General features: G+C 46.1%; 1 protein-coding gene and 1 pseudogene across 2 annotated transcripts; both read left to right on the forward strand.

Moving 5' to 3' along the window:
• The first annotated feature begins 12,140 nt into the window (after positions 1 to 12,140).
• On the forward strand, positions 12,141 to 15,587 carry LOC119288088. Of its 2 annotated transcripts, none has more exons than XM_037567710.1 (4): positions 12,141 to 12,261; positions 12,343 to 12,510; positions 12,764 to 13,222; positions 14,350 to 15,587. In XM_037567710.1, the coding sequence occupies exons 2-4, from the start codon at positions 12,389 to 12,391 to the stop codon at positions 15,470 to 15,472; spliced, it is 1,704 nt and encodes a 567-aa protein (XP_037423607.1). In that variant the 5' UTR covers positions 12,141 to 12,261; positions 12,343 to 12,388; the 3' UTR covers positions 15,473 to 15,587. The 2 variants fall into 2 exon arrangements, with proteins under 2 accessions (XP_037423607.1, XP_037423605.1); XM_037567708.1 differs by having other exon boundaries at positions 12,356 to 12,510.
• Positions 15,588 to 21,103: 5,516 nt separating this feature from the next.
• LOC119284198 lies at positions 21,104 to 22,959 on the forward strand (annotated as a pseudogene).
• The last annotated feature ends 539 nt before the right edge of the window (positions 22,960 to 23,498 follow it).

A 23,498-nucleotide genomic window follows, 5' to 3' on the forward strand; every position in this document is an offset into this window, starting at 1 on the left:
CCGTCCCGTCGCCCCTTCGTCACCGCCCCGTCGTCGCCTCGCCGGTGAGCTCGCCCCGGCCGCCGTGTCCACACACACACAGTACTACACACACACACACACACACACACACACACTACACACACACACACACCACACACATTAGTTTGTTTGTTATAGATTTTTCTGTTTTTTAGTTATAGAAATGTTAGAAATTATTCTGTTTTTTAGTTATATAAATATTAGAAATGTTAGTTTTATAGAAATGTTATAAATGTTTTCTGTTTTTTAGTTATAGAAATATTTATAGAAATGTTAGCAATTTTTCTGTTTTTTAGTTATATAAATATTTGAATTGTTGTGGAAATGTTAGTTATATAATCAGGAAATTTTAGAATTAGTTTAGTTAGATGAATTAGATTAATGTCAAATTGTTAGAATTTGCATATATATAGAATTTTAGTTATCACAATCCAGTCATTTAAAAAATGTTACTTTTTGCGGGCATATAGTATTTGTTCTCGACGATATGCCCGGCCCGCATCCTCGCCGTCGACCCGTTCGCGACGACGTCCTGCTTCAGGGGACCCATGTTCGGGACTGGGCTCCGCCGGGCTGGCACTGGGAGGTGCTACCTGGAGGGGCGCACCGCTTGGTGAGGAACCCGACCTCGGGTCCCGTCGTCGACCCTGATCTTCTTTGGTGGCGTTCGCGTGGGCCACATTCGGTGCAGAGGCAGCCGGCCCCGCCGGAGGTGGTGCATCGCCGTGTCAGGGAGGAAGATGAGCACGTCCATCGCTACATGGCTGCTATGGACGACGTCAGGTTCTCCACTACTTGGCGGGTTCTTTGGGCAGATGATCGGAGATATGATCCTGTGATGGTTCCTTCTCTTTGGGTGTGCCCCGCCCGCGCCCCAGGAACCGCGAGTGGCGCCCTAAATTCTTCTGTAGTACTCGATCTTTATTAGGTACCTAGCCAGTGATGTATTCGATATATAATATTCGAGACGATGTATTCGAGATTATATATATTAAGACGATGATGTATTCTTGATTATATATTCGAGAGGATGTATTCGAGATTCAGTTTTTCCTTATTGATTAATTGCATCCATGCATTGTAATTTGAATACTAAATTGTTTTATATTTCTTCTGTATTATTAGTAAAGTAAAAGCTATGGCAGACAATACCGGCAGAGAGAGAGAAGAGGAATTGTTCGACATCATACACAGCCCTCACAGGCTAGATGATCTGAATGAAGCAGATGATGGCTCCCAATATCTTAACAATACCGGAGAGGGTGATGAAAAGATATTCGATCTCGACGACCGGGCTGATGAAGTCATGAACTATGATTATGATTAGACAATGTTTGTGATGACACAGACAATGCTGATCTTCAAATAAGAAACACTACCGGCGAGGTATATTTATATAAGCATGCATCATGGTGATCATCACATGTTTTTTTATTGAAGATATATTAACGAATCGATCTTTCTTCTTTCAGCCCTCCGGATCGAGCAAATCTGCTTCTACAGACAGCAAGACAGAGCGAGGCCCGGGCAGATTGTTGAAGGATGGTGTAAAGTACCACATCGAATCCATCAAACCTAGTGGCGAACCCCTCACACCTAAGAACATTGCAAACAAGTGGACTCGTCAGTGCGGAGTTCTTGTGAAGGACAAACTCCCGATCTCCATTAAAGAATGGAAAGAGCCAAAGACTAAACGTCCAGGTGTTACTTGGGTCGATAAAAGAGCCAAAAAAGACCTTGTGAAATCTCTGATGGAACATTTCACCCTACCAGATCATTTCACTGAAGCAGATGTGGAGAAAGTCAAGGCCGATGCTTTTAAGAAGATGGCAATTGCATTCAACACCCACAAGAAAACTGTATGGGCCAACTAACTCGCTAATGAAAGGAAGACTCCAGAATTCACGGGAACACTAGAGAAGCAAAGAGAGCACTGGGACGATTTCGTGACCTTCAAGGATTCAGAAATATCTAAGGAACGGTCGATGAAAAACAAGGCAAATGCCGCAAGAAAGACGCAGTTCCATAGGCTGGGTCCAGGTGGCTACGCGGTGGGATTGCCTAAGTGGGATAAGTCTGAGCAAGAGATGGAGGATGCAGGGGTCACTCCGGTTACTCGGCACTGGCCCCCCAGGTGCAGAACTTGGTTCTATGCGCATGGGGGAGCGTTGGACCCGAAGACAGGCGGAGTTTCAAAGAAGGCAAGTCTAAAAGGAGCCGAACAAAAGATAATTGACGCAATAGATGAAGCTCGAAGGGGGGTGTTCACGCCCAACAGAGAGAATGACGAGCTTATGCGCGCCCTGGGAAATCCTGAACACCCGGGAAGAACACGAGGCATGGGCGTTATTCCCTGGTATGAGGGCTTTTCAGAATGGAACGAGGACTACAGGAGCCGTGCAAGAAGGAAGATGGAGGAGGATAAGAAAAGGAAGCTGGAGGAGGAGCAGAGGAAGCAGGACGCAGAATGCCTTCAAGGCCTAGAAGCAAGGCACACGGACCTGGCACTCAAATTCCAGCAGCAGCAACAGCAGATTGACTCACTTAGCCAGGAAAGGGGGTCTCAGCAGCGGCAACAGCAAGCGGATGATCGTCCAGCATTGGATAGCACCATCCCATCCATGCCGAGAAGCAGCGTTGGTTCTGCCCCGGGCGACACACTGCTGGATAAATACCCTGTGGATGACATCGTAGAGAACACTAACTGCGAGCTACACTCCAAAATGAAGAACATATCCATGAAGGTGGCGGACGATGTTGCTTTTCCAGTTACCCCCGAAGCAACCTACCATTGCATCCCGATTCCAGAGGGCTATGCTCGTGTCATGGTTGATGAAGTGGTGGACCCATATTCGGGGCTAACACTTGACATTCCTGGAGGTGAAGACGAGCGCACACTGGGAGAGGCCATACATCGTATCATCCTATGGAGAAAGGATTGCATCATCTTTCGAAGTCCACCGACACCGCGTCATCTGCCAACTCCTCGAAGTCCGCCACCGAGTCAGCAGACTCCCGCTCCTCCAAGTCCACGAACGCGTGAGACGACTCCTCCTTGAAGTCCGCCACCTCCTCCAAGTCCCCGAACGCGTGAGCTGACTCCTCCGGTTTCAAGCCCGGCACAGCGTCATGCCACTTCTCCGGTTTCAAGTCCGGCACCGTGTCAGGCCACACCTCCTGCTTCAAGTCCGGCACATCGTCAGGCCACTTCTCCTGGTCCAACTCCACGTCAGCCGTCTCCGCTGTCTCAGCAATCGCAGAAGAGACATCCCGCAGCTTTGGTGCGTAGCGGTACGAGTCGAGGTAGTTCAGGAAGTATAGGCGAAGGCAAGCGATATAAATATGGTCCAAGCCTCGCTCCTCTTCCTCAGAGGCCTTACGACATGACTAAGGAGCAAAACACAGCCATAGTGCAAGACCAAGTGGATGCCCATTTTGGACCGAAACCGGCACCACCGTCAAAGGAGAAAGTGTCTGAGAAAGTAATTGACCACTTCATTCGTATGGCTAGAGAACCAGCTCCCAAGCCTGTTGACTCGGACTATGAGCGCCAAATCAGGAAGGCACATCGAGCACGACTACAGAAGGAAGCGAGCTCAAGCTCGAGCCAACAAGCAGCTGGCAAAAAATGCGGGAAAACCGTTTCCCAGTTGGGAGAACAGGCGGCACAAGTGATCCCCCCGCTTGTTGTGCCAACAACACATGAGAGGAGTAGTACGCGCGCCAAATATTATTATGGGCAAACCGTTAGCGTTCCCCAGCATGGCGATGTGGTAATAACAGATGATCATATAATGCAGGCTCAAATGCTCAATATCTCTGTTGGACAACTCCTCGAAATCGAGCCCATGCCTACGCTTAAAGAATCGGAAATATCATGGCAATATGTCCGGGGCAAACCTTTGGTCCATCCAGACAAGGTCAAGGACCTCCCAACGAGAATGTATCAATTGCATCAATGGTACATGAACATTACCAAGATTTCCAATCGAGAGTCCCTCATGGTGAATGTCAAGCATGAGCATTATTACCATGAGAAAGCTCTGGCCATTGAGTATCCAGAACTATTTCAGTTATTTAATCAAGACGCACTCGACAAGTTTATCGTCAGTTGCTATTGTCTGTAAGTGATTTCTTTCTGTAATTTAAGTCTCAAGCTAGTTATGTAGTGATAATTTTGATCAATCATTACATGTAATTATCCTAACTATATTCTTTTTCTGTGGTATTATATGCAGGATGAAGATGTATGAAATGAAAAAAATCTGGACGCTATGACGTTGGGTTCATTGACCCAAATACCATTAATGAGGACATATGGCAGATTGAACATTGTCAAGCTGATGTAGAGGAAAACATGCTAGAGTTCTTGAAGCGCCTCAATACCAATGAAGATATACTACTTCCTTACAACTTCCTGTGAGTCACACTGTCTTGTACTACAAATTCTGTTTTTGCTTACTAGCTAGCTAGATGTTAATAATTAAGTGTATAAGGTTTACGGTAGTTGATTAATTTTATGCACATGCCGCTTAATTAAGACATGCAAACATGTGCGTACGCAGTTGGCACTGGGTCTTGTTAGACCTTAAAGTTGAGGAAGGAAAATTTGAATTACTGGACTCACTAACTAAAGAAGATAAAGACTACACCATCGTGAAGGGGATAGTCAACAGGTAATTTCAATCATTATTAACTATTAGTTCCTGATATGAACTATTTAATAACCCCTTTATTAATTTTCTTTGCCGGCAGGCAGGGCATGGGCAAAATTCATCAAGGTGACTCCAGGTACGTGGCCAAAAAAGTTGTTTTGGCATCGACCCAAGGTAAGTAATTAAGTAGTACTAGTTAGCTACCATCTCTTTAATTCTTGTTTCAATATCATTAATTAATTATCATGCTTGATTAATTATTATCTGATTCAATTCCATTCTCGTAAAGGCCCTGAGGCAGGCGGCAGGGAATAATCTGTGTGCATAGTATGTTTGCGAGAACATTCGCATGATGACGTGCGAAATGAGCAGATCTGATAAACAGGATTGGGTACGTTTTTGTCAGAACACTATTCACACCATTATCGATATCTAGTCACACAACTAACACACATGCATATTGATCTCCTTCTTAACAGTTCAGATCGGTGCAGGATAAGCTCCTACCATCGGACCGCATACAAGCACTTCAAGAGGAAATAGCCGGATTTTTGCTTGACCAGGTCATAGATCCGAAAGGAGAATACTATTACCCGCTACCGCCCCCATGAACCACTTGTCATCGTGCTCCGAAGGCACCAAGGCAACATGTAGGAGAAATTGTATATGTATATACATGTGTATGTGTGAATAGTTAATGGTGTTGGCTGTGAGACATTCGATGATATATATATTATATATATATATATATATATATATATATATATATATATATATATATATATATATATATATATATATATATATATATATATATATATATATGCGGTTCTACGTACAAGGAAATCTATTTATATATATGCATAACGTGTACAATTTGTAGTATCGTGAAATACCAGCAAACAAAAAAGAATTAAATGGAAAATAAAGCCAAATTGAAAACACAAAATTAAAGCAAAAATTAAAAAAAACACCCAAACATTTAGTATCGGTTGGTGTTACCAACCGGTACTAATGTCCTACACGCACCCGGGCCTGGCTCGTGCCACGTGTTTGCACTTTAGCGCCGGTTCGTGACGAACCGGTACTAAAGGGGGGGACCTTTAGTCCCCACTCTTTAGTGCCGGTTCGCCAACCGGCACTAAAGGCCGTCACGAACCGGCACTAAAGCCCAATTCTGCAGTAGTGTATCATCGGCAAACAGAAGATGAGTGACCGTTGGTCCACCCCCTCCAAAAGACACCCCCTTAATGTTTCCCTCTCGCTGTGCCTCCTTCAGCAACGCAGAGAAGCCCTCCACACAAAACAAGAACAAGTATGGGGATAGGGGTTCCCCTTGGCGAAGCCCTCTGGTGGTATCAAAGCTCTCAGAGAGGCCCCCATTAAGTTTCACCAAGAAAGTTATTGATTTCACACACCTCATAACCATCTCTGTCCAGTGATGAGAGAAACCAAACTTCAGCAACATTTGTTCAAGGAAATCCCACTCAACTCTGTCTTATGCCTTCATCATATCCAACTTGACCGCACAGATAGGTTTCCTCCTTTTCCTCTTCCTTATAGCATGCACACACTCATAGGCCACCAAGACATTATCAGTTATGAGCCTGCCTGGCACAAATGCACTCTGCTCCTCTGAGATCATGAAAGGAAGAACAATCTTCAAGCGGTTGGCCAGTGCCTTCACCGCAATCTTGTACAACACATTACATACGCTAATAGGGCGGAACTGCGACAATAATTTTGGGGACTTTACTTTCGGAATCATTATGATAATCGTGTCATTGAACCCGTTGGGAGCAGCGGTCCCAGCCAGAAACTCACGAACTGCACTGCAAACATCGTTCTTAACCAACGCCCAGTGGCATTGGTAGAACATAGCCGGGAGGCCGTCCGGGCCCGACGCCTTAGTAGGTCCCATCTGAAATAGGGTAGTCTCAATCTCCTTATCCGTGAAAGGGGAACCGAGTTTTACATTCATCTCCTCGGTCACAGATTCATCGATATGTTGGAGCACTCTTTCACCATCCCGCGAGCCCTCAGATGCGAATAAGTGCGCATAGAACTAGGCGGCCATCCTTCTCATCCCCTCATCATCCATACACTTAGATCCATCCTCGCGCCAAAGTGCCTTGACTGTGTTCTTCCGTTTTCGGTGCGAAGCACGGTTTTGAAAATACTTAGTATTTTGATCGCCCTCCTGCAGCCAGTCAACATGTGAGCGCTGCTTATAGAACACCTCCTCTCGTTCGTACAACTCATGAAGTTGGTCCTCAATCTCCTTAATCTCCTGTCTGTAACCCGTCCTCGCTGCTCGCTCCTTCGCATCCACCAGCTGCGTTTTGAGGTGGCCAATTTGCTTCTTGATGGAGCCAAAAACCCTTCGACTCCACTCCTACATGGATTTCGTGGCGGCCCGCAAGCTGTTGCATGTTGTAGCTAGTCGCCCGCCGCTCTGATTGGCTGCATGCGCCTCCTCCCATGCAGCGGCCACCATGGTCTCGTACTGCTCATGTCGCGCCCACGCTGCCTCGTACATAAATGGCCGCTGCCCACGCATGGATTTGTCCCCCGCCGTCGTCTGTGCTTTAATGATTACTGCTTGGTGGTCTGATTCTTCTGTCATAACGTGTATCACTTCGGTTGTCGGGAAGAGCTGAGCAAAATCTCCATTGCAGGTCGCCCGATCCAGCTGCACTTGAATGTTTTCTGCACCATCTCTCTTATTGTCCCAGGTAAATGGGTACCCGGAGAAGCCGAGATCTGCCAGCCCACACTCGGTCAGGCAGTCCTCAAAAGCTTCCACCTGTCCTCTGCTCCTCGGGTTACCACCTTGTTGCTCGTTCTAGCGAAGGGCCTCAATGAAATCGCCCGCGCAAAGCCATGGGAGGTTGTCCTAGGCACGAAGATAGCGTATTGCCTCCCACGTCTTCGTTCTTTTGTCAACGCATGGCTCTCCATAGATTCCAGTGAACCTAAAGGAGGAACCATCACACGCCATAGCCGCATCAATGTAATATTGGCACCACGGCCTAACTGTAACATCAACATGGTCCCTCCACCATAGTGCTAAACCTCCACTCTTGCCTTTGCAATACACCGCTACCCCTTTGGTAAACCCCAAACTCCACTTGAGTCTATCCATCGCTCCGGATCTCTTCTTTGTTTCTGATAAGAACACCACCTCTGGGTTGTATGACCTAATCAGGTCCCGAAGCTCGCCAACGGGCGAGTCCAACCCCAAGCCTCGCAGTTCCAGGCAAGGATAATCATTGCTCCCGGCGGCCCCGCTCCGTGGCAGGGTCCGCCGATACCTTGTCATTCTCTTCAATACGGTCAAAAATAGAGGATGTCTTTTGTCTAGTGTCGCGGACAAACGATTCATCCCCCTCTTGCCTGTCCCCATCCCCTTTTGGCACCCACATTTGTCTCGGCCTTCTTTTCCTCAAGTTTGGCATGCCTTGAGGGCTATCTCCCCTCCTCCTCCTCTCATCATAATCCTGCCGAGGCTTACGAACATAGTAACCCCTCTTTCTCTCCTGGGGGGAAGTGAGGGTGATAATCGTGCCTGGTCTCACCACCTCTGCTCGTTGAACCCCGCTCCCATTGGCTCCTCGCCTCATACTGCTTGTGCTCATACTCCCTCTGCCACTGTTGCACCTTGAGTTGTTCTCTGAGATCCCTCTCTTTCTTCCTCTCTATTTCATGTCTCAAATCTCTTTCCTCCGGGCAGCCTCCCCTAACCTTCTCCTTGCTTGGGGAGGTAACTACCCCTTTCTCTCACCGGTTGTGCCCACCAATGCGGGCATCCTCGGGACGATCAAACTCAGCATTCAGGTTGCGCTTTACTGGGGCATCCCTAGCGCGAGCATGGCTGTCCTGCTCTTTGTTGTTGCCATCAGATTGTGAGCTCATAAAGCTACTGGCGCTAACATTGTTATTCTTCACTCCTTTCACCCCATTCTTGGAGCCAGTGCTCCTCCCCAGTGAGGCTCTTAGCAAGTCGCCCCATTGCGCTGATTTGTCAACAGGGGGGACACATCGCCCGTTTTCATGCACCAAACGCACACACTCAAAGCAGAAGTGTGGGATCTTTTCATAGTGAAAGTCATACCAAGTGCCCTACTTATACTCCTGTGAGTGTTTGAGGAAGAAATCCCAGACTAGAGGCTCAAAGAGCGGGATCCTTGCTCTAACTCGCAGCTGGTTCCCTCTAGCCATATCATCCTTGTCGACATCCACTTTAACAACTTCGCCTAGCCAATTTCCTAGTGCTTTCCCGAATGCATCCGTTCTCTTGCCTAGTGGGAGATCCGTGATTTTGACCCACACATCTATCCTGTCAAAGACCATCTCTGATGGCCTAACATTGCTCTCATACTCCACCTTCAAGGCCAGGACATTGAAATCATATTGCCATGGTCCATTATTCATTGCATGCCTCCAATCCCCTTCGCTCCCAAAGTGAACAATGAAGACATTGTCGCCCATGTCCCGGAACCGTGCCTCATGGTGAAGACCCCAAGCCCTCTGCATCGTTTTCTCGAGCACTGACCTGTTCAGCGGTCGCGGGGAGAACGCCTTCCCCACCACCGACCACTTGATGTTCTTGGGCAAGATCTGATCTGGTTCCTCAAAGATGAAACCCTCCGCCTCCTTATCCAACAACACCATCCCTCCCATCCTCGCTGAGAGGCTCGCAGTAGGATCCGACGTCTTACACGTGATCGGGGATCTTGAAGAGCCCCTACTCATTGCTTTCCCCGAGGTCATTGTCGCCGTCGGGATTGCCTTCGTCGCCAGGATCTCCGCCGAGTGCACCGTCGCCTTATCCGCCATGGCACCGCTCCGTAGTGGAGAGAGGCTACACCAATCCGCATCAAGGGAGACGCAGTCACCGCCCCAGACACCACCGTAATCTCACCACCCTCGTCGCCAAAACCCTAATTAACCCTAGCGTCGTCAGGAGATCGCCTCGCAATCACCTGCAGGTCGCCCCTTAGCGTTTCGTACGTGATGGACCCCCGGTTAGTGTTTTCCTGATGAGGTCAAAATCGTGATCAAAACTAACGGAAAAAAACTAATCACAGGACGAAATCAAGAATATTACCTTGCTTTATTAGTAGGTATAGATATAGATATGACCTATGTATTTTATAGTATAAGGGAGATTTCCTTGTTTGGCCCTATTTGAAAAATGTACTCTCGTATTTTGTTGAGTATTATGATATCCCTTCTAACATACTTGATCCTACAAAATAATTTCGTCTCTATTTGGTCCTCTATCTAAATTTTGTTTTTATATGACATTTCCATCCATTTTTCGATTCAACGGCGTTAACTCGCACGGGAAAAGATCATTGTGCCTTCATGTTCAAAAAAGCCAAAAATTGCTTGACCTGCGACCTTCCCTTTCTTCTTCCTACAAGATGAATGTAAGATTTCAATTGAACTGGTTTAGGATCTGAACTCTGTCTATCTGTTGTCTATCCAAGAGTGTTGCAAAACTTTACTCTGCATCTTTCAAAAGATTATGTTTCACTGACGAAACTTGCACAAATACAGTAAACCCAAATGCATGTAAACCTGAAGACAATGCAAAATCAGACACCGACAGCCAGTTTAGATATAAGTGCACCACTGAAAGATCAAAGATACGAATGTGGGGAGGGGTGGTGAATAGGCATCTACCAAAATTAAATCTTTTCGTCGTTGAATTTACAGAGAAGTGCGGAAATATAAGTTCTCCAGAAATACAACTGCGTGATACAACCCTATATGATATGTCACAACTAACTTGTGAGCTACACAAGACAACACACAAGCAAGTAGAAGCAACAGGTAAAACTAGGGCAAAGAGACAACCGAAGCGGTGGAGACGATGATGTGATCCAAAGTTCACACACTTGGGGGTGTGCTAATCTCCGTTGGAGAGGGGGGAACAACGAATGCTCCCACAGCATCAAATGTCTCACCTTCTTCTCCAAGAACCACAAGCAACAGATGCTTTGGCTTCCTTCCACTAGGGGTATCTTTGAGCAAGCTCCAAACCCCCACAAACAAGCCCGGGGCACAAGCACACGAATTGGAAGCTCCCCAAGAGTAATCAGAGAAGTTTTGACTGCTTGAGGCTATACAGAATGTAGTAAAAGTATTGTATACTTGGCCATATGTTATAGTTCAAATGCACGGAAGGCTCATGATCTCATCTTGTGAATGCAGAATTCAATCGAAAGCATGGTTCATGATTTGAACATTGTGTCCTCTTCCCTATAAAGAGTATAAAGAGTTCATCATCGATGCTTGGTAGCTTTACTATGCATGGTCTGAGGGACCAGATAATATTCTAGTAATTGTTACCATGTTATCTAATCACCATATCAAGTGAATGCTAAAAATATGAGGGGAGCCGAAGGCTTTGAATGTACAGAAAATTAATGCAGAACCAATTCACTAACCTCAAGTAAAGCTTGCCAAGTATTTCTCATTTTTTTAGTCAAAAATAATATGAGAAATACTTGGCATGTCAGCTTTAGTGAAAAAATCAAATGTGTCTATAGTATGCTAATTAAGTCGGATGAAATCCACATGTTCATTGTGTTGTTGAAGGTGCCTTATGAAAGGGGAATGAATGATAGATAACACAGTTTATTGGCACCTATGATACTTTTCAGTGTTCGACATCATGAGCGAAGTTGATAAGTGGAAGGGAACAATCACATGAGTATAATACGCGCTGACAGCTATCAAGCTAGAAAATCTGGTTGTTTTCACTTTATGAAGTGTATAAACTTCTAGTCCAATGTTCGCTTCATCGTACCCTTCTGTCCATTTTTGTATGTATGCCAGAGATTATGTAATCGACCCAACAACTTGTACTCTTTTTAATAGTTTGTAATTTTCTCACGCTACTTAGTAAAACTGACAATAGGAAATAAACACGAATAACTAAAAATTAAGCTGCAATTTAGCCAGCAACAGGCTCATTCGCCGCGCCTTCCGTCTTCTTGTACGTAGTCCCTCCGTTCCTAAATATAAGTCTTTTTAGAGATTTCAATAAGAGACTACATACGGAGCAAAATGAGTGAATCTACACTTTAAACTATGTCTATATACATCCGTATGTAGTTCATAGTAAAATATCTAGAAAGACTTACATTTAGGAATGGAGGGAGTAGTATGTAATTCCAGATAAGACCGCGCGTTTAGCGCTGCGGCGAACCATGATAATTCCGACCCCGCAGAAAAGACCACGATCATTCCACTTGCTCAATCGGCCACTGTTATTCTAGTGTTAAACAGTACGGAGTAGTACTACTCCAGCCGATGCATGTGGCGGTGGTTGGCGCGCGGTTTGAGTTTTTTGCGCCCACCATCATCATCAGCTCATGGCTCCACGATAAAATAGCAGCAGGGCTGGCTCCTGGCTTCCAAACCTCCGATAAGGACTCCCCAGCGCGCACGTCGACGAAGGGAAGTGGATCCCGGCGGCAGAGGCGGAGGCGTCCCCTGGTCCCGGCGGCGGCGGCGCGTGGTTGAGCTTGAGCTTGAGCCTGAGCCTGAGCCTGAGCCGAGACACACCCAGGTCTGTAAACACTCCGCTTTTGAGTATATGCTATGCAAACACTCAGTTTCCCTCAGTTTATTCCGATGCTATGCTCCTCAGTGTATTATTGCAGGGGATCAGATCGACCAGGAGCTGAGAATAACCAATGTCGATACCACCAGACGTGCCATCTAGAGGTGGTGCTGCGTGCCTGCGTCAGAATATGACTGAAGATGATGAGGATTACGCCCAGTGGATGGTGGATTCTGTCCATGAGACCAATATCAGGTGCTCCATCGATCATCTAGTATGAAAGACTGCATTATTATTGGATTGTCGAATTCGGGTGCATGCTCTGATGGATCATCTAATTAGTTGCAATTTGACAATCCATTCGTCAGTACATACCTACAGTATTATAAACACAAGATTTTACATCACCTGGTCCACTTTAGTTACTCCACTTTGAAGAATATGAGTACTTACTGCTACAGTTATCATTAGTATAATTCTTGGTGCGTGCTTTTGCTACTCATTTCAGGCCCTCGGACTCGAACAGTACTACGATCTTGCGTGACATCGAGTACAGAAGTAGCGATGGATGTATGGATATCTCGAACCCTGTGTACCGGTTTGATCTAACCTCATACGAATCGGTCTTCCGTGATGGATTTAAAGGGAGGTTTGAAATGAACACTCCGAACAGCATATACTGCAACTTGGAACTTTACCTGAACCATGGGGTAATGCCTACTACTATCACCCGAAGACCGGACAATTACATCTTTTTTAGCACTACCCTGAGCAGGTCCTGGTTTCCCAACGTGAGGCAAGCCCGCATATATCGCTATGAGATATATGCCCCTGGGGGTATCTGGCTTGCTCAAACATTTCGTGAGCGCGAGACAAGCCCGCTATATGAAGATGAGGTAGCCTTTCTTGTCGGCATTGCTCCACAATATATTCGATCTGCGCAGGCTTTCCGGCTCATACCCGGCAGGTACGTAGGTGCTTTCTTCCTTAATTTCAAAACCTTTCATTAGCTTAGTTATGATATTGCAATATTTTACGTTAAGTTTTGTCATGTATGAGCTGGATGGGATAATACATTTACCAAAAGCACTTGGATGAAACAGAACAACAAAACTGAACAGTGCTGTCTGCAAGGCATGTTCATATGCATATTGAGGCAGTGTACTTGCACACTTTAGAAATTCCACACACAGAAACTTGTATAGTGCCATAATATGTTAGGACATTTGCATTTCAACAAAATAACATGAGCATTGTGTAGAAAAGTAATGGGTTAGCGACCAAACTTATTGAAATAGCCAAAATGTCATATTTTCCAAGATTCCTCACTCGCCATTTTTTATGTTACTTTCATAGCGAAAAAAGGGCATTACTCAAAAGCAATTGGCAGTTATGACTGCAATGTAAAGCTGTATTTATATTTATGCCATTTTTTCTTGTCCCTTTGTAAATAGCCTTTGTACCCTTTTGGGGTTTTCCGTTACTTAACAAAATTGGCAGAGCGCTTGCTTTTCCAATAGTAAATATTGACATCTTCAAATTAAATTATGCAGTGCGCATACATATGATTCTATCTTTGCACAGAGTTTGTAGAGCACATGCGACTATATATGATCGTATTGTATAACAAAACTTTGTACATAAGTGCACATATTTTTCACATGTTTAACTAATATGAGCTTTCTGAAACCCACAAGTGCAAAATCCGTAAAGTGGTACACATGAATGGGAGTGCACCAAATACGATTTATTTTTCTTTACTCTTGCAAGTTGCAGTGTAAACTTCATTATGTATAGTTTCGTCACGAGAATACCAACTGCAACTGGTTCCCCGAGTAGAATAGTTATTTTGTGCCGTGTTGCAGTGTTTTCTCTCTATGAAACTCAGACCCACCGAGGAAGCACTCTGCTTTCCCTCCGTGCATTTGTATCATACACTATATTGCTTCGTTATTCTTCATGGAGCAGGGGCAACCCCTTTTTATCTAAAAAAGAAGTTCTCGTATAACTTGATTCTACTTCATTGACATTCAATTTGATGCAGTTTCTTCCAATAATAAAAAAGATTTACGTGTGTGCCCTGATGTACTGTAGGAATGGAGGGCTTGGCGAACGATTGGAAGATGTTCTATACATAAACAGAAACTTCAATCCTCAGTCACATCCACCAAGGGATATTCCTATCATGCATCCGATTATGGAGTACATTGATCATAACAACCAGACAAGGCCTCTAAGAATTCAATATGTGCCCGAAGAGATAGAGAGTATGTGGCCATATAGGCGATCGCTGGGAACTACAAATGATGTTCCAATCGAGTATTATGCAGAGGGCGTGGCTCACATCGCTAGCTATATCGACTCTGCATTTCGATCTACATATTGGAATGAAGTCTTTATCTTCATCAAGGAAAAGTATGTTCTCGTGAACTACGCGCCTGGATCAACTAATGATAGGATGCTCGATGGCCCACACTACATAGGCGATAGCTTCCCCTTTCTTGCAGGGACTGCTTTTGCCGAGTACGGGATAGACGCTTCATTCGGCTCTCATAGCAGTGCTGAAGCAATCATCTTTTCTGGGAACCTTTGCGCACGGATAAACTTCGCACCAAAGACCACTGGTGGTTACGTTGTAGAGGGGATCACAACCATTAGACAGATGTTCCCTTTCTTCAGAGGGACCGTCTTCGAGAAGGGGATAGATGCCGCTTTTGAATCCACCGTGACCGGTGAAGCATATCTATTCAAAGGCTCAAATTATGCTCTTATCAACTACTATAAGAAAGAACTCATCGCTATAACTCCCATAGCAGTTGGGTTTCAGTGTCTGCACGACTCTGAGTTTGAAGGAGATATCAGTGCTGCCTTTGCCTCGCATGTACGCAAGGAGGCTTACCTGTTCAAAGGTAACAGGTATATCCTCCTTCACTTTACCCCTGGAGAGAACAAGGACTACACCGTTGACGGCCCGAAGGACATCGTCCCTGGAAACTGGCCCTCGCTCGATGGCGTCCTGCCTTGTAGAAACATAGGGCTCGATGTTATTGGGTTTCCCCATGGTAACCCTTTGCCTGACGCATCTCCCCATGGCAATCCTATGCTGGAGGCGTCTCCCCATGGTAACCTTATGCCGGTCGAGGATGTCCCAGATGAGTCTGTAATGAGATCTATACATGGATGTGTGTCTTTTCTTTTCCCCCACTTGTTTAAGTAACTCTGGATATTGTGCAAATTCAGGGTGTTTTTTTGCTTCTATTAATGTGTGTGTGAGCTGTTTTCTGTTTGCTGGTATCCCCAGCTTACTGTAATACAATTATCAGACGGTCTGGTTGCTGGTTTTTTGCTTCCGTTTCAGACATTTATTTCCTGATTTTGCTTTAAACTGTGTAATCTAGAGTATAGTCTCAAAATTTAGTGTTCCATAAAAGGTAAACATCTGAGTTATAACACCTTAGATTTCTGTTGAAGGACCCTCTTATCTGGCTGACGTTCTAGGGTGACATTTGCAAACATTTTGATGGCAATTTTAGTTGGTCGAGGGGTGACAGTATTTTCATAACAACATGATATTTATGAAAAGAAGGCTCAAACTGCCATCCTCCCAGAAAATGCCATGTTTTTCTGAAAAAACCACCACCCTCGATACAACTAAACTGTGAGGAAAAGCGTTGTCATGCTCTCACCGTAGCCAGATAAGATTTCCGTTAAAAAATACTCGCTTTTACTACTTTTCCATTAAACAAATCGATCACATTATCTGCCCCTTGATCTTCCTTGTGTCCAAAACCCATGCAATTTTCCGCCTCGCCAATGCGCTCTGGTCGATTGCTGTAGTTCAAGACATGCAACACGATGGGTCGAGGCGTGGTTGCCCTGATTCAGTTCTAAACGGAGGTGATCCAGATCTGGTCGGCCATGATGGTGGTGGTTGTAGACTGTGCTGTAGCAACCTCCTGCAGCTCCACGACAGAGGTGGTCAACAAAAGGTGAAGGTTGTGGAGCGACGGAGGTCACTCATCACGTGTAGCTGCTGGGATCGCGGAAAAATGATGGAGACAACACATGTGTGACTTTGATGGTGCCATGTGCATCCAGTCTCGAGCTCCTGGGCGAAAGCCTAGGTGTGACCCAATTTGGTTATAGCTGGCAATGGCGACATTTTTTCGTTGTTACCTTTTTGAAGGCATTGGTACATAGACTATTCAGGGTGAAAACTTAGATCCTAGCCTTGTTGGTTGTATCCGGTGGTGGCGGCGTTTGAGCGTCGCTTCCTTCCCGAAGACGTTGTTGTTAAAGAACTTCGTCGTTCATGCACTACTAGGAAAAACCTTATACACAGAAATTTAGCAGTAGCGAGGGTCAAAAAAGCACGCTGGTGCTAAGTAGCAGTAGCGCGCCTAAGGAAACCGCGCTGCAGATAAAGTTCTAGCAGTAGCGCGTCTGGCTGTAAACACGTTACTACTAAAATTCCCACGGCTTAGCCGATAGGCTACACATAGTAGTAGCGACCTATAACAAACCGCGCTACCGCTACTTTATTTGTAGCAGCGCGTTTTAATATAAACTCGCTACTGCTAAAGGTTATAAAATTAAATAAAAAAGAAAATAGAAAGATAATTGAAAATGAAAGAAATAGAATAAGGTGAAAGGAAAAAAATAAAATGTGAAGAAAAACTAAATGAAAAAGAAAAAAAAAGAGAAAGGAGTAGCAGCAGCGTGTATCCCAGAACGGGCTGTAGCTAACGTAGCAGCAGTGCTTTTCCTGGAACGCGCTACTGCTACTTCTGACTTAACCACGGGGTTCGTCCTTCCTCACACGGCCACTTCCCCCAAATCCAACTCTCTCCACTCTCGCCGCCGTCGTCGCCCGTCGGCCGCCGCCGTCGCCCGTCGGCCTCCGCGCGCTCTCCGCACACCCTCTAGGCCGCCCCGACCCCAGATTCAACACCGTCCCCGCTCCCGACCTCAACGCCGCCCCGGACGCCGCCCCCGACCCCGACCTCGACGCCGCCATCCGCCGCACGCCCGAGCCCCGACCCTGACCTCGACGCCGCCCTGCCCCTACCTCGTCGCAGGCACCCGAGGTGAGCACGCCCGCTCCTCCCTCTCCCCTACCTATGCCTAGGGTTTCTTTATATTTTAGTTGCATAAAATTAGTTAGGATTCATGTAAGAGTGGATACAAATCGGATGCGAATGCGGCTCAAATGAGTTAGGGTTCATGTAAGGGTGAAAACGAATCAAATTTCTAAGATGAATCATAAAACGAGTAAAATTTGACCACTTATTTCACTTTATAATTGGATAATTGGAATATCCGCTACCACTTTCCACCCCTATAGGTTCATCAAATTAGATGATAATTAGGGCAGTAGTTCCTACGTACTAATTAGTTAGTAAGAACTAGGTACTAATTAGGTACTAGAATATTTTTATTTACAGTAAGTTTATTTTTAGTAAGAACTAGTTGAATTAATAGAACTAGTTAGTAAGAACTTGTTGCTATTTTTTAGTTAAAGCAATTTTTCCTGCCTCGACGTGGACGATGCCTATCCCGTATCCTCGTCGTCGAGTCGGCGGAGGACGACACCTGCTTGACCAGATCGACCATGTCCGGGGCTGTGCTCCGCCAGGGTGATACTGGGGGGCGCAGGTTGGTGAGGAGCCAGCCTGTCGTTGACCCGAACCTTCTTTGGTGGCGGTCGCGTGGGCCAGTGACGGTCCAGAGGCTCGAGGACTCCGCGGAGGTGGTGCGTCATCGTGTCAGTGAGGAGGGTACACACGTCCGTCGCTACTTGTTTGCGTTGGAGCACAGGTCGTTCTCCAATACCTGGCAGGTTCTCCAGGAATCTCACTGGAGCTATGATCCCGTGATGGTTCCTTCTCTGTGGGTGTCCACCGCCCGCGCCGATACCCGTCGTGTGCTAGGTTTTTAGTTGTATTAGTAATGTTATATGTATGGCACTATTCGTGATGTATTAGTGATAATATTTGACGATATACGGACGCATGAGATGATTTACTTTTGCTTATTGAATGCATGCTAATTTGAGTCCTATAAGATATTTTGAAATGTATATCTTGTGTTGCTCAATATCCAAGTGGCCGGTCATGTTTGCAGGTTACAACTCTGAGTGGCCTATCTTTTGCCGGAGTGTTGATTCATTTCCGTTCCGGCAAATTTCAGACGCTCGATATGTCCTATTTTAGCAAAGGTCATGCTGGATTTTTCCGTGAATTTTGACATGACTTGTACCAGAATATATAGGAAATATCGAGTGCCCCGGATTTGTGTGTTGAGTATCCTGGTAGTTGTCTTCGATCGATTTTCAATTAATGTTTTAACTATGAACATAGGAAATGTCTGATGACGAAAAGGATTTCAGTATTTGTAAATACTGCAAAGACGAGCGCAGCCTGTGCGACGGAATCTTCCTAGATGATGATAGGCGCTTCAACATCAAGCTGGACGAGAACTTCGAAGTGGATACAGTAAGTCACAACGATAAGTCTTTTTCGTAATTAAGCATGACATCTGCTTCATTTGCTTCAACTTATTTTTTTTACTATTCTACTAGCGTATCCCCTGCCATGCAAGAGTTTTTGTATTGGATAAGATAAGTTTCAGTCATACTACGGAGGTAAAGAAAGTTTACTTGAAGACCGAACATGGTTATATTTTCCATGCAAAATTATACAATTCAGACGAGTACACTTATTTTGGATGCAAAACATGGCGAGCACTATGCAAGACTTATGCGTTTGAGCCTGATATGGTTATCACCTTTGATATTCGTCCGGAAGATGATATTGAAGATAATACCGACATCTGGGTTGATGTGCAGACGCCTCCAGTTATACCATTATGTAAGTTTCTTAACCATATTTATGTCTTTGATATTGTTTATTCAAAAATAGTTGACAACTTATTTGTATTGTCAGCTTATTTCGGTGCAAGCAAACATGTCCAGCGCTTGGTAGACAGGACCGTATACTGTCCTGGGGCTGAACTCAACTGCGAGGAGCTCAGTCATTTGTTTTCTGGCTTCGACGATCTTGATACTGTCAAGACAAATTTTCTTCCTGCATTTAGAAATGTTAGTACTGAAAATGTGCGACCAATAGTGTTCGTAATGAACTACGGTCACATCTATTTAGGAAGGATGGTAAGATTTTTACTATTGTCCTCAGTGCATCTTTTCCATACATTATTTTTGAAGCTAAACTTCATTGCTAAGTATGTTACCATATGATGTTCTTCAACAGGTACTCCCGATGAATGTTGTGTCTTATGGGATCGAGACTAAAGGTACCATGAGTATTATCAGCTTACGGCCAAGATATCCTATAGATTACTTTAGTGCATTCAAGATTAGCGACGGATGCTTAATAGTGCAAGACTGGACCAAATATGTGATGGGGGAGCGCAGAGAAGTACTAGGGGGCAGCAAACAAATGCGCTACCCACGATTAGGAGACATGTTCATCTGCATGCTCCAACTTGATCAAGAAGGAGAGCTATACATGTTTTATGTTATTTTACCTAAGAGAGAGCAGCAGGAGTGATTAGCTAGCTAGAAATGAGTTTGAGGATGATGATGTGCTACACTATTACTATGATGATAAAATAGCTAGTGTTGGTGGTAATGACTATGATAATTATTATTAGCTAGTGTTAGTGGTGATTAAATAAATACTGTTGGTGGTAATGACTATGATGATGATTAAATAGCTTGTGCTGGCGGATTAGATTCAAGTGGAGGCAACATGTGCGCACATCGAAAGTACTACTAGTCCAAACTAGATCAAATTTGCATTAATAGTATACTTTTGACATGCACCACATATTGCCTCCACTTGAACCTAATCCACCTTCATTTGACACGCTGTTATGGACATAATGATGTAAATCTCATAACTGGTATTGTACCAATATTTATACGATGACGCATAAATACACTAAAAATAAAAAAATAAAAAAAGAATACTAGTAGCGATGGAGAGAAAACACGCTGCAAGTAGTTACATTAGCAGTAGCGTGGGAGTGAACAAACGCTGCAGCTATTTGTCCTAGCAGTAGCGCGTGCGGGCACGCGTTACTGCTAAGCAATAGCTGCAGCGCCTTATTAGTAGCGCGCCTACCCACGCTACTAGTGAGCACAAAACCAACGCTACTGCTAGGGTTTTCCCTAATAGTGATGTGGTGTCATTAAATAGTTTGTGCGGATACAATCATTGCTATTGTTTGCCGGTCGTGGATTTGATCCATTTGAGACTTTTTTTTCTCTCGCCTACGCATAGTTTTGGTCTTATATGCCTTTGCTGGCTATCGGCTTCTTTTGTTATATGTCTTGGTGTTGGTTGTGTACATCTTATCTACGCAGAGGCCAGACGTGTGCCCATAGTTTTGGCATATAATAAGCCAAATAAAAGCTCAACAAAATAACCCCAAGGGTGGCAGAAGAAAAAGCTTTGCTTGGGTGCGTGCCGGTGCTTGGAGAAATAACTGCTCCTTCCAGTCACGATGCTTCAGAGTCAGTGCCTCCATTAGCAGGAAAAAAAAGAAAGAAAAAGAGCCCAGCGGGGTTAGTTAATATTTTTCTTTTTTGAAGGCTGGGGTTAGTTAATCATGATCGAGCTTGACCCTAAATAGCATTGTCTAGCGCATAGCGTCACGGCCTCTCCCAAGCAAACCGGCCTCCCATCGAGAACGTACGCACGCCTTCTCGAACCTTTCCTTGCCCCTGATATATACCATCCCTTCTCCCCCTCACGACACCAAACAAAACCGTGCGAAAGCCAGACATCAACCGATTTCCACGTGATCGATCTCAACATCCCCAGCAATGGCCTCCCGCCGTGGCTTCTATAGCTACGATCATGACGACGGCTTCTTCCATGGCTTCGGCGCCACCGAGCCGGCGGCGCGTCCGATGCCAAACAGCGGGTCGCCGAAGAGTTGCTCGGACTGCTTCGAGGTCGAGGTCACGGGCCCCGACTCGCCAACGGCGGTTTCGAAGAAGCCGGCACCGTTAGCGGAGGAGGCCGCGGTGAGGTTGCAGGCGGCGGCGCGCGGGCTGCTCACTCGTCGCATGGTGCGGGAGGTGCACGCGGTGGAGCGGCAGGCGGAGGCGTGGCCGCGAGGGTGGCGGCCGAGGCGGAGGCGCTGCGTGGGGACGCGAGGAAGCGCATCGGCCTCGGGGAGGAGCTCATGCGGTTGCTGCTCCGCCTCGACGGCGTGCGCGGTGCCCGGGAGTACCGCAGGAGGGTCACGCGGCGCGTGCTCGCGCTCCAGGAGGCAGTCGACGCGCTCGAGGCCGCGCCCGCGGTGGTGACCGCCGATGCGTCAGACGTTCAGGATGAAGAGGACGAAGTAGAGGATGGGATCACGGTTTTGATTTTCGGCCGAGAAAATCATATTTCGGCCGAAATTCGGCCGTCTCGCTTGGGCCCGGTAAAAGTCTTTGTCAGCTGAATTTTTCGGCCCAGTTTGAATTTTTTTGGCCCAGCCCAGCTTCCGGAGGCTTCCCATTACGCTTGCCTCAGCCAAAACGATCGAAACGAACACCCAAACCCTAAACAATCTTATTTTCTCCTCCTGTGTTGTGCGGCGGCGGCGCTGCGCACTGGGCACAGCAGCCACGCGTCCATGTCTCGTCCCCGTCGGCCCCCCAACTCACGCCTGCTGCTCCTGCATCGTTCGCTCCTCCGCGACCCCTGCCGCACGCCTCTGCCGGCTGCCGCTGAAGCCGTCCGCAACTCCTCCCTAACTCTGCTAAAGACTGTGGTACGTGCATGTCTTTTCTGTGAGGCCTTGTTCGCTCGATGGTCGACGCAATTAACAAACCTTCTCCTTTCCGTTTGTTCTTGAAGGCTGCTCCATGGCGATCTCACGTCTTTGTTTGCGAAACCTGTTGTTGTGGACTGTGTACAGGGAACTTTTTATGCTGATTTTAATCCCCGGTGCTAGTCTGCTAATCATTATATTTTCTACTTCCCAGATTTATGTTGGACTTCTATCTTTGGTATCAGTTGATTTCAACTTTTTGGTTAAATTTCAATCAAAATTCAAATTTTGGTTTAACAATTTCGTCCGAGATTTTACCGGAATATTTGAAATGACCGAATTTCGGCCATCTCGGTCATGGCCGAGAAAATTCACAAACCGAAAGCCAAAACACAGGATGGGATGGAGCCGGAGTTGCCGGTTGAAGATGACACCGCAGCGGATCCTCTGGCTATCGAGACAACCGACACGGCGGCGATGGAGGTTGATGCTGTGAGTCCCGTCGTTGTCAACGAGGCCGGCCAGACCGAGACCGAACTGGTCTCCGAAGTGGAGAAGGACTCGGAGGAGGAGGGCGAGTGGGAGATGGTGGCCACGGGGGACGGCGACGTGTCCACCGACGAGGAGGACCCTGCACCGCTCAAGGCGCTGCAGCAGCAGCAAGAACAGGCACAGGAGGAGAAGAAGACGGTGACCACCGACGGGCTGGACGCAAAGAAGTTGATGGAGATGGTGGTGACGCTGTGCGAGCGGAGCGCGCAGGAGTGCGCCCTCATCGGGGCCCTGGCGAAGCGGGTGGACACGCTGGAGCGCGCCGTCCGGCGAGTGGAGGTGGCCGACCGACGCAGGCGGAGGAACAAGAAGACCAACAAGGATGGCGAGAAGAACACAACAGCGACTAGATATCATAAATAGCTTCTACTAGCATGAGGCTTCGATTTGATTTTTTTCATTAACTTTTAGTAATCTTGCATTTGTTTCAATTCCGTTGATTGTATGAACAAACTTACATCATGTCGGAAAATTTCATTAGTTTCAATTGATTTGTGTGATGCTTGAGCTTTCAAACGTTCAGTAGAGGAGCCGAGTCAGCTAACTGTTGTGCATCCTTTGGTTTCAGTGGAATCTCTTCAGCAAAGTAGTAGAGGGTAACAGCCATACAAAACAGAAGGAATACTTGCACGATAGATAATTTGTCAGCTTACTCTTTTGCCAGCAGTGCGCTTGTACAATTATATTGAGAGCTTCGAACACCTAGGTCAAATGCAGAACCTCTGAGAACTTACAACTGCAATTAAAAAAGCTGCACAGACTAATTCCATAGCAAACCAAATGCACCTTCTCGGACGCCATCATCATAAGCTTTCCTTTCACTCGCGTTTCCTTCTGGGTCACCGTGATAAACTTCACGCCCCATCCAGTCGGTGTCAAAAAGGAAAAAAGGAAACCATGAC

Source organism: Triticum dicoccoides, chromosome 4A (assembly GCF_002162155.2).
Source record: "Triticum dicoccoides isolate Atlit2015 ecotype Zavitan chromosome 4A, WEW_v2.0, whole genome shotgun sequence".
Classification (NCBI taxonomy): Eukaryota; Viridiplantae; Streptophyta; class Magnoliopsida; order Poales; family Poaceae; genus Triticum; species Triticum dicoccoides.

What these genes read in the sequence shown, in the direction of transcription:
- LOC119288088 (XM_037567710.1), top strand. Translation starts at nt 12,389, where the DNA reads ATGTCGATACCACCAGACGTGCCATCTAGAGGTGGTGCTGCGTGCCTG. An exon ending in GTCCATGAGACCAATATCAG is followed by an intron (nt 12,511 to 12,763) that starts GTGCTCCATCGA and finishes TACTCATTTCAG; the next exon opens with GCCCTCGGACTCGAACAGTA. An exon ending in TTCCGGCTCATACCCGGCAG is followed by an intron (nt 13,223 to 14,349) that starts GTACGTAGGTGC and finishes GATGTACTGTAG; the next exon opens with GAATGGAGGGCTTGGCGAAC.